General features: G+C 23.9%; 1 protein-coding gene across 2 annotated transcripts; it reads left to right on the forward strand.

The window, feature by feature from the left end:
• Positions 1 to 217: 217 nt before the first annotated feature.
• LOC112682327 (protein takeout-like) lies at positions 218 to 7004 on the forward strand. 2 transcript variants are annotated; one of them, XM_025552878.1, is made up of 7 exons: positions 428 to 456; positions 1876 to 1921; positions 3454 to 3546; positions 3647 to 3794; positions 3857 to 3993; positions 4095 to 4244; positions 6679 to 7004. In XM_025552878.1, exons 2-7 carry the CDS (start codon positions 1909 to 1911, stop codon positions 6828 to 6830), a joined length of 693 nt encoding a protein of 230 aa, XP_025408663.1. In that variant the 5' UTR covers positions 428 to 456; positions 1876 to 1908; the 3' UTR covers positions 6831 to 7004. The 2 variants fall into 2 exon arrangements, with proteins under 2 accessions (XP_025408661.1, XP_025408663.1); XM_025552876.1 differs by lacking the exon at positions 1876 to 1921 and having other exon boundaries at positions 218 to 456.
• The last annotated feature ends 5478 nt before the right edge of the window (positions 7005 to 12482 follow it).

Genomic DNA, 12482 nt, shown 5'->3' on the forward strand with positions numbered 1-12482 from the left:
TACCCTACCATCTTTTTCATTTAATGTGATAAGTATATAGGAATAAAAACTAATTATAAATCTAATCAAATAAAATTTACTCACTTTTTTCATAAAAAATTAATGTTGAATACCAAATAAACGAGTTTTTAAGTTATTATAATTTTTTTTTGTTTTTTTATATTTAGTCAAAATAAAGTAGTAGGGAGATAATATGTAGTATTTAAAAGCTATGCTGTAGAGAACATGTCATTAGTGGTTTGATCTTTTAAAAAACACGGAACCATAGTCAAACTGTGTAGAGTTTGAAGTTTGCTGGAGTTGATGTTTTAGTTGTGATTTAATATACTAAGACTCAATCAAACCTTTGTTTCTCGATAAAATCGTATAAAATGACTGCTGATATTGTAAACATTGTCTTCTGTCTTGTATGCGTTGTTGTTGCGATTGTGTATGGAGCACCTTCATCAAAGTTGCGTAAGTGCAAAATCTGTTTAATATAATATAATAGAACCCATATTTTTTAAAATGCTAAATTATACTTATTTTCTTATTTTTTCTTTGTATAGAGTAAATATAAAATAAATTAGGAAATAAACAAAATAATAGATATGGTACTTTGTTATAATTTACATTTTATTTATTTATTTTTTTTCGTAAAGAGAAAATAAAATTTAAAATTAAAATAAAAATGTATTGTTACAAAATGGAATTAAAAAATATTAGAAGTAAATATTTCATATAATAATAAGGTTAAATTTTCAAAACATTTGAACAATTAAAACTTTTTTACAATAAGTTTTTATTTTGATTTGATATATGATACATTTTAAAAATATTTATAATTATTAAGGGTTTAATAAAAAAAGTATGAAATTTGAAATGAGAAATTATTTCGAAGTCATGCGCTACATATTTCATTATCATTTATGAGAGTTATAATGATATTGGGTAAATAGTGTAAATACAAATCATGATACAACTAATACAAATAATATTATAATAACGTAGGTCCATTTTTATTTTAAATTCATTTTCCATTGTAATCCGAAATCAATTATTATAAAACTTTAAGATATTTATAAATAAATGGTTATAACAATTAATGAAGAGCTCGAATAAAATACATAATTTTAAATGTTTATTAATTATATTTATATTATTCATAAATGTAATTTAATTAGATTATGTATCACTTAATGTTTTCCTTCAAGGTGCATTTAATTAAGTGGATTACTAATATATTCTTTTCAAATATTGTATGATCTTTTGATATATGTAAATAATAATGTAATTTTTAGAATAACATTTGTTAAGAATTCATAGGTCTCCTTCAAGGATTCTTAACGGGGCCCATTTTGCTGCCAAAAAAAAAATGCCATTCAATGTATTTATAACGTCCTGGACATTATATTCAAATCCTCATTTTATTTTAAGATTTCGTACGAAAAATTAAAAATGATAATAATCTTTCTTATCTTGTGAAGTTTAACGATATCTGTAATATAGACAAAGTAGATGCTACTTCTGAGAACTTTTATTTAATCTTCTTGTCATAGGGAATGTGTGTGAATAAACTAATGTGTCTTGTAATCTGCTCCAAAGTTGTCATGTAAATATAGACAATGCTGAATGAGACTAAATTTAAGAATACATGAGCAAAAATATTTTCTAAATCCGTAGCTCTACATGCAATGAATTTCCGCACGGTCGAAAAAATAAACGCACCGTAGATCCATATTTTTAAAACCAAAAGTCCTTATGACCTAAAATTGTTTTAAATATCTAATACACGTGATCAGTGTAATACCATGTTGAAATCAAACTATTACATCTTTAAAGACATAAATAATCAGTATTATGTATCAATCATTTCCCATGTCTATTTTTGTTTAGTTCTGTGAATATCGTGATATGTGACTCAACAAAATGACACTGATCGGTAATTATACATTTTAAAAAATATTAAAAAAATAAATATACATTCAATATAAATATGAACAGTGATATTAATATTTTGTTTAGCTAAATAAAAAAATGTATAGTTAGTGAAAAATAATTTAAGTATTTAATTAAGTTTAAAATAAGTTTAAGTATTAAATTAAGTTTAAAATAAGTTTAAGTATTATTTAAGTATTCTAAGAATACCGAATTATTTAGAGAATACATACATAAAAAGCTACACAACATTTTCACCCGGAGTTTGGGCTAAAAAATAATCAACATTGAAGAAGATGATAAATAATTGTAAATCTTTTCATTAAATATTGGTGAATTTTGAATTGCTAAATTTGGTGAATTTTTGATATTAACATATCCTAATATTGCAATTTTTACCATAAAATATATTAGCTATGTAGAAAGATTATTACATTGGAATAAATTCTTTTAATAAAAGTAAAATTTGGATAGTTAAACGTGAGCAAAATATAATTTTGAATTTATATAGAATAAAATAAAATATATAATAAAAATGAAATAGACAGATATGAATAAGTAAAAGGTTTTCATTGATTACATTACATGCAATTCTTTTCACTAATTATTATAATTTTAAAAATATCTTTTGCAAAATAAGGTATCAAAAAAAAAATAAAAAAAATATTGTGTGTTGTTACGGTTTCGAAACAAAATTTGTTGCGGAGTTACGGTGCTATTTTAATGAATGGTGTCGATTCATGAGCAGCTCCTAAACTTAAATTATTTATCTGTCATCTGTAGTTCCATGTTTTCAATAAATCAGGAATAGTCAATGAATTCTTTATCGTTTGCGTGTGCTTGTAGTTTTGTTCGGTTTCGCTATTCAGCTGATAATACTATAATAATTTTAATTTTTCAGGAAGTAGTGTAATCCTTGGTAGGTTAATATTTCTAACTAAGCTCATAAATTGGCAAATGGATGCGCAAAACCTAAAAGCTGAGGTCTTTAGAGACAATTTTCGAAAATTTTATCCATTCCACGTTTTAGTGTATTGTCTTATTTATGAAATTTGTTTTACCGCATGTTAATTTTGTCAGGTTCAACTAACCATATCTCGTAAATTAATATAAAATTTATTACAATTTATCTTTCAGTATATGTTAAATGCATTATTTTTAGTATTATATTTTATGCTTAAGAATTATGTTTTGTCTTTTTTAAAGTACTATTTTATTTTTTATTTGTATTTATTGGCTTAACAGGGCAATTTAAGGGCCTAATCTAATTTAAAGACTTAACTAGTCTTCCAATTTTTATAACCCCGGTTTTAATAAACAATTTTTTAGTTTTGCGTTCTTTGTTCGTTTGTAATATATTACAATAATTAAATAAATACAAATGAAAAAAATGTTATTATTAACTACAATAATTATTAGTTTTAATTATGTTTTTTAATTTGCATAGTCTAGATCAAAACAATAAAAATATGAAAAATATTGATTTTCATTTTAATTCGACATACTGTTAATTTATGTATTTATACATTGTTACAGCAAAAGGGTTTAAACAATGCAAAAAGAGTGATCCTAATCTTAACGAATGTTTAAAGGATGGACTTCAAAGCGCTATTCCTCATTTGGTTAAAGGTAAAAGCAAAAATACTTACACACGGTCTCTCATTTTTATAATATATTTATTTTTATGTAGTGAACAATAAATAATAATATTTACATGTAATTTTTTTAGGCGTTCCGAGTTTAGGTATAATTCCAATGGATCCATTACGAATCACAGAACTCAAAATTGACCAAGGTTCTGGGCCAGTTAGTATTAAGTTGAATTTTAAAGATTTAGATATAATGAATCTAAAGATGTTGACGATAGATAAAATTAAGTGAGATTATATATTATCAATAAATATAGATACACAAACTAATTTTCAATAAACAATTGTAGGTACGATTCAAAAAAATACATATTATATATTGAGGCATTACCTAAACAATCAATAGTTCTGCAAGGAAATTATGAAATAACAGGAAAAGTTCTTGTTCTTCCAATTGTAGGAAAAGGAAAATGCAAAATTATTTTGGGTAGGTAACAACAAAATAAACTATTGTTTTATTCACTTATATGAAATTTCAATGTATGGATTATTATATACGTAATTATAAATATGTTGGATTTTTCTTAGATATGTCAAAAGTATATGGTACTCTAATTATGAAACCTATCGTTAAGAACGGAATGGAATATTTAGAAATCGATGATTTTTCATTGAAATTCATAGCTTCAAAATTAAATTTCAAATTGGATAATCTGTTCAATGGTGACAAGGCTTTAGGTAAGTTTATATTGTGTTCAATTTTCGAATGGTATTCATTTTAAAATAGTGTGAGATACTTCCTAGAAATAAAAATGTTTATATTTCTATAAATAGTATTTACTATATAGTAATTGTAATAATATTATAATTGTAATAAATCTAGACACAAATTACTCAATATAAATTTAATTTGAAAACGTTTTATAATACATCGTTTAAATTTATAGATATACTTAGATTATATTTAAAATAAAAAAATTAACATTAGTAATGTAACGTGCCGCCAGTTACTTGACAGTGCCACAAAAATATTAAAAACTTTGTCTTCGAAAGTGGGATAAGTTCAAAGACAACTCAAAAACTTTACAGTATTATTGGTTATTTATTAAACACTTAGAAATTTTATCAATGAAAGTATAATTTATAACGATGACTGACATAAGCCAGGCATTTATACTAGATGGCTGGAAACTTCTGAATATCGGTATCGATCGATCCTGGGCTCTTGTATAGACTGGTTGATTGTGTTTAAACCTGAAGTCGACCCCTTGTGTGACGCTCGTGTGTATAGTGATTTCTTATTTTTAATTACTTGAGTCATTAATTATTAAAGATTATACGTTCACACGTGTACAATATGATTTTCTAGAAATCGGTTAGTCATTTCATCTTTTACTTATTTTTAATTAAATGAGTTACTAATTATTAGTATGGGGTTATTCGGTCTCACGCGAACAATGTGATTTTTGAGAATCAGTCATTTAATTTTTATTTAATTTTAATTAAATGAGTCACACGCGTACTATATGGTTTTTTATTATTAAAAACATATGTATACATATATATTTATATATATATATATAGTTTTATTTGTGTGAAAGGATACCGTATTCTCATACAGAAAATATTATATTAACAGAGATTTGTGTATTACATTATTGTTTTATATTAGTAATATGTAGCATATTCAGTGGCGTACCCAGAATTTTTTTTTGAGGGGGATTATAATAAATGTAACGTTAAATTTTTTTTTTGAATTTTGTGTGTTTTTATTATAATCAATAGACAATATACATACACTTAAAATTTTTGTTGGGGAGGTTAAAACTTCCTAACCCTCCCTAGATACGCCACTGAGCATATTATAGTAATAACCAAGGCTCGGAGTTTTAAGATTTTGCATGTCTGTTTAGAAAGTTCCTATTGAAATTCTGGTTTGATAAAAATTTGATTCAAAATACACAGATTTCAATACTAAACATTTTTGTTGCATAATTTTTCATGTTTCGACATTTTTTGTAAGAATTTGCATATTTTAGGTTTAAGAACTTTTTTATGCATATTTCATATACTTAACGTAACAGTTTTTTTGTTACAATTTTGTTCAACAAAAAATATTATATACATGATGCCCAAAATTCTAAATTTTATATCGTCTGAACAAATAAATAAACTTATCAATGGCTAATTTATTATTGCTCCAGAAACACTAAACAATGATGTTATAATCTTTGTTTTACTAAGAAATCAAAAATAGTGATCGCCAATTGGCCAGAATTTATTTTTTTCAAAATTTTCAAAACATTTTTATTGTATCAATATGTAAACAGTTCATTATTAGTCTTTTTAAATTAATACTAAAGAAGACTAAAAGTTTGATGAATATTCAATAGTTTAAGCAACAATTAAGCTATACAGTTAAAATTAATACACTTAAGTTATACATTTGTATGGCAGGAAGTTACAACAATACATACTTTAAGTGTGCAGCGTTTATTATTTTTTTAATTTAATTTAAATTTATTTTCCCATGTACCTAATTTATGTAAATTATATTTTATTCAATAAATTACATATTATAATGTTTTTATCGCATATGAATGCGCATATTTGAATATTTTTTAGCGCATAATGTTTCTAGCCTTGGTAATAATAATTAAAATGTTGTTCGCTATATTCCTGAATGTTTATTACAATTAATATTTAATTATCATATTATATCACTGTTTTGGATTATTATTATGTTGTATTTTATGTCGAATTTTGTTTCATTTTAAATTCTTGGCTAAATTTAATGTTTTGTTCTTTGATATGATATTCAGTAAAAGATAATTAAGATTAAATATTTATGCAAATCTATAAGACATAGTATAAAATCCATTTTTTTTTATTCTTGCTGAAAGATACAGAATTTTCAAGAATAACTTACTACGTATTATAAAAACGGTATAGAATAACGTATTTGAAATTGAACAATTTTGATCGCATAAAATTAGAAATAAATTTGATTTACGCAAAAGAAAATATAAAATTTAAAATTAACCCACTTTTTGTTTTAACATTAAAACTGAAGACAATATTTAGTTAATGTTTCATTCAATTGACTTAAGGTAATGACATTTAATTTGATAACTAATATTATTATATTTTTTTTATTTAATCAATTCAATAGGAGATAACATGAATGTATTCTTAAATGAGAATTGGAAAGAATTACTCAATGAACTACAACCGGCTGTCGAAGCAGTTTTCGCTACCGCATTCAAAGGAATTGGTCAGCAGTTTTTAAACCGTATTCCAATCAACCAAATTATCACAGACTAAATTATGACCAATAATTATTATTTCTTATTTGGTCTTTGTTAAGTAATATTGCATAAGGCAATTTTTCACAAGTATTTGGTTATAGATCTATTGCAACTTTTGAATATTCTACACTGAAATTAATAATATATGTAAATTAAATATGTTTATTAATAATAAATATGCTTAGTTTTAGATAGTAATTTACATTGTATTTTACATTTATTACTACTTACTGTTTGTGGATTCAGTTTATGTTGTAGAATAATTAATATTTATTTTCATTAAATGTATTTATAACAATTAAATAGTCTTACGATTAAAATTATTAAACACAACTTCAATTTATGTTATTATTGATTGAAATTAATCATCTGTTTTTTTTTTTTTTTTTTGGCATGGTTCAGAATAACAGCACATTTTATAATAAGTAACCATCATACATCACATCCATGTATACAAATATATAATACTATTATTATATTATATCATGTTATATTATAATTTGGGATGAATGTTTGGTTGCATATTATTCGCTTTTTTTTTTTTTGTCACTCAAAAAATAATAATCGTGAGGAATATTCATTGAAGACCTATATTTTTGTTTTATTTAGATGGCATAATTTTTGAAAAAATTATATGAGCAATTTATAGAAGATGAAATTTTGATGTCCTCTTAGGTGTTTTTCGAAAATTACGATAAAATATTTTTGTTATGATATAAAGTCTTAAACATTTAATACAATAATCCTTATATATATATTTATTTCTAATTAATTAAAAATAATTAAGTTTAATTGAAAAAAAAAAAAAATTGAGCTTTAAATATTATATTTGACAAAACGTTTATAATTTTAAAAATTTGTTTTTTTTTTTGTTGTAAAAAATTCAAAAAGATTTTTAATTTTTATACTGACTTTCTTATTTTAATCTAACCATATTCATTATAATTTTAAAAAAATTTCATAGTTTCAAAATATTTTAATAAATGTTGTGCTGTTTTTAGTCACATATTAGGTTTAGAAACTTAACTCGGTGAATATTTAAATATTCAGATAGTTATCAATCTAAACACTGAACGATTGCAGCTCTGCCACGTGGTACTCAAATTTATCTGTTATTATTCATACCAAATAAGACTGTAGGTATGTTTAATACCTATTCAAAAAGACAAAATGTAATGAAATAGCAAAAATATATGCTAACATTAGCAAACGATTACAAAGATACATTTTCCATACTCTTAGAATCTAATAAATAATACATATAAACGCGTATTGTAAAAAAAATATATTAAACATAGTTCTTACGATCGATATAAGAAGAAAAATAGCATGAAAAAAGAGTTGGTATATTTTTGTTGTTTATTGGTTAATAAAATAACTATTCCGGATACTCTTTTTAATCAATATTATATGACATAACTAAACCTCATATATTAAATAAAACTATCATCGTGTTTCACTATTTTAAATGTATGTTATTATTTGTATGTAATATTAAAAATTTTTTTTTTTTTATGTCAATATAAATTTTGATGATCATGACCACGAATTATAAGGTTGATCAGCCTATGAGTCATATGCAGTAGTCCGTACGAAATTTAAAATACTAATTATAAATTTAACTGGACTGGAACTAAAAAATATAAATTTACTCCAAAATTAATAAGAAGAGTTATAAGTCCGTTAAGATATAGGTTAACTCTATTCATTCTAATAAAAAACAATATATATATTGCTTTTTATTAGTACATTTTTTATATTGTATTTTATTATGACGAATGATAATAGTATATGTTTTTAATCATGTAATATTATACGTATTCATTTTAATCATTTATTGATTTAGTATTTACATCGTTTTATAAACTATAAAATGTTTAATTAATTTTATAATTGAAACGTGAAATTTAAAACCAAATATTAGTATCGAATGAATTTGTAATTGTGTAATAACATTTTTAGTTTGTTAAAAAAATTAAATGTAATATAAATTCAACACTTTTTCTTTAATGCTTGTTATTAAATACTACGCGCTCTATTGAAGACGTTATAAAAGTTAAAAGTGAATAATGAATGATTAGGAAGTTAACATTTCCTCAAAATACTTATAACGTTTATCACATGTGATAATTGACATGTTTTAAAAAGCAGTATCACTTGAAAACTAGTTTGTCAATTGAAATGTAAGAGATATTAATATTTAAGTTATAAAAGACAGTAGGGATAGAAGGTTATGTTAAAGTATATGAAGATATATGGTATCATTATGGTTTTACTCAATCGTTTGGTTAATGTCATTACGTCAGAACATTGTAGACATAAACTAATCCTCATTGTTAGTTAAAAAGGGTAGCATATTGTCAAACCTATCTTGCAGTGTTACCAACCATAAAATATGACTAAATGCGTTGGTGAAATTATTTGTTGTTTTTTCTACATCGGAATCGTTAAATCTGGTCCTTCCACAGAGTTGCGTAAGTATTTTATAGTATTAAAATCGTATTATTCTTGATTAAAACATCATGATAGTCAGCTTTCATTATTTTTAATTGTCTGTCAGTAGTGAATTTTGAGTTAGATTTTAAAAAATAACACGTGTACATTTATAGTATGGCTTAAGTCGTTATGACACGGAAAAGAAACTATAACTTGGAACTTGTGTAAGCATATTGAAGTATGTAAGCAATGATTAAGTTTTATTTTAAAACAATCGATAAATATAATTTTTATCCAATTTTATGAAAGCAGTATCAGTATCAGAGCACTCGAACGAAGTTTATTTTATGAGAATCACTAAAAATTTCTAGGTGTATCATGAAATATTGCTCGAAAGTCAATGATATTATTATTTTTACCAATTAAATACGTCATTGTGTAGATATACTAAAAAAAGTCAGAAAATAAACGTTACATTTTGGTTTTTTTCTACATACATGTATTCTACGATTTTTACATTTTTATGTAAATTTTATTCATGATATTTTAAATAATGTTGCATATCTACTATAACCGATTTCCCTCACAACTATACGCCAGTAGCTATTAAACTAGGCCTGATTTCTTTAGCTGAGCGTCAAAGTATCACTGGTATTAAATTCCTTGCAGAGTTATTAAACAATGATATCGATTCACTTAACCTGCTTTCTCTGATCTGCTTTAAAGTTCCATCTCATCCATCTCGTTCCTTTGCCTCCTTTTATATTCCATTTTCTACTACCAACCATATGGCTAATGAACCTTTAAGGCGTCTTACAACGATAGCCAACTCCGATCCTGCATTTAACGATTTGTTAATAACTTGATTGTAATATACTATGTTATAAATTATTGTATAATATTAATTGTTATCTCAAATGTTGTATGTTCAAAAAGAGCCTAACCCGTATAATTAAATAACTAAAAAAATAAAAAATAAATAACTGTAGCTTGCAAAATAATTGTATGGTAGAAGGGATGAGAAGGGGCTCGATACAGAGTCGTAATATTGGAATTAGAAAATAAATAATAAAATGATATCTGATAACATGGTTTAATTATGATATAACTTCTCAATTTACATTTATGTACAGTATATTTTTTGAATAATCAAAGGTAAAATGTTTATAAAATACATAAAATATATTGTACTTATAAAAATAGGTTCTTTTGGAGAACCTATACTGTTGAACTCAAACAATTAAACTGGTATATTTTGTTACCTTTTTATTTTCATTCAATGAAATGTATAGGAATACAAACTTAATATTGAATAATTGTTCATAGTTAATATTTTGTTGAATAGTTGTAATTTATAAAACTTCATTATTATAAATAGTTAATTCAAAAATTCGAGCTGATAACTATGAATAGTTAAGTGGTAGGTTGTTTACATTCCCATAAAAGGTGATTGGGATTTTTAATTTTTATGGGACATTTTCTACTTTTAATACTAGACACACATGGAAGTCTTTATTAACAGAACCAGTTCTAAATATTTGAATAATAATTTTCTTAAACTTAAAATTAAATTAATGTCGTGAATTTTATTTTATGATACGAGTGCTTATTAAAAAGAATCTTAATCTTATAATTATTTATGCTATTCTTTTTTTTTAATTTTACAAATCAATTTTTATATACAATCACTTTTTATACTTAACTTTATATTACAATTTAATAGTTATAACCAGGGCCTCAAGAGTTAAATCATTTGCTTATTTTTATGGATTGACTTAAAATCTAGCAGAGTGCTGTAAAAGTGTAAGTCAAGTTATAACACTCACAAATATGAAATTTTAAAGTGCCTTTTTTTGCTTCTTTCAGTAATTTTTAAAAAAAAAAATGCTTATTTCCAGTTTTTCTAGTTATTTTTGCTTATTTGATTAGTTTTTTTTACATTTTTATATTTTTCTCCTGCAAGGTTTTTTTTGATAGAATTAAAAATAAAAATAATTCTTATTTTATTTACGTTATCACGTAGTTCTTCGCCATCCAAGGCATCGTTGTAAGACTAACAAAGATATTCCAACGCTGAAAATAGAACTGAATGTCAAACTTCAGAATGATCAAAAACAGAAAGAACAATTTACATTTTATTTTTCAGAAAAATCTCTTAGAAAATCCATAAAATCCTTAAAGTCTTGAAAGTGAAGATTTATTTTTATTTTGTTTGATTTTAGTTAGAATTTTATTGTTGGTTTTTTTTTTTTTTTGAATAAATATTTTTTGCTTAATATTAAATTTTTTAAATGCTTATTTTAGTGCTTATAATGATGTTCTAAAGCGCTTATTTTAATGATTTTAAGTGCTATAAGTCCCGAGATCTGGTTATGTCATAAAATATCACATTATCACTGATGGAACTTTTTTTAAAGATAATTCATTATTTTTGATACAATATTAGTGTGCGAGTGTTTTCAATACATAGGCTAAGAAATGCAAATAAAATAAAACTTCTTAGATGTAATACTCGTTTTCCAAATACACAACCCAAAAAAAAATCACAACTTTTAATAAACTGTTAACAAGGTCTGTCTATTTTTTATTTGCATTAATTTAATAACAAAGAAGAAAATACATTTAATGGTAACATATTTTTTTTTGATTAATTGGATTCATTTATAGCAATAATACATTTATTGGGACCAGGTATCCTCAATTTTTTTATTTTGAGAACTTCTCAGAAAATTCTTTACTATTAGACCAAATTGGATTTGGATTTTAGAGGATTATAATTGTAGTTTGATAAAAGGTTACGCAAGTTTCTAAGGAACTGAGTAATTCTACAGTCAATCATAGATTTTAGGAGAAGCAAAAAATCAATTCATTTTATAATAGTATAAGTAATAGTATATTTTTTTTTCTGTAGCACTTTGGAGGACTGTATATATATATATATAGATAATAATCAAATGTTCTATAAAGCTTTTTCTATGATACAAAATGATATACAGACAACTTGCTTTTAAGAAGCGGTTTTTTTTAATTTTTATAGAAGTTTCTCTAAGTATAAAGTAAACAGTGATGGCGCAGTTTATTGTCTAACGAAACAGTTACGTGTATCAAGTAAAAATCTTCGTTAAAATTATTACATTTTATTAAAATAAAGGAGTCCTAACAAAATAATATATAATAATTTTTAATGTCAAATGTGCAAATTATGTAAAAACCTTTTAATTTTTTTTGTCTC

Source organism: Sipha flava, unplaced genomic scaffold, assembly GCF_003268045.1.
Source record: "Sipha flava isolate LNK unplaced genomic scaffold, YSA_version1 202_pilon_pilon, whole genome shotgun sequence".
NCBI lineage: Eukaryota > Metazoa > Arthropoda > Insecta > Hemiptera > Aphididae > Sipha > Sipha flava.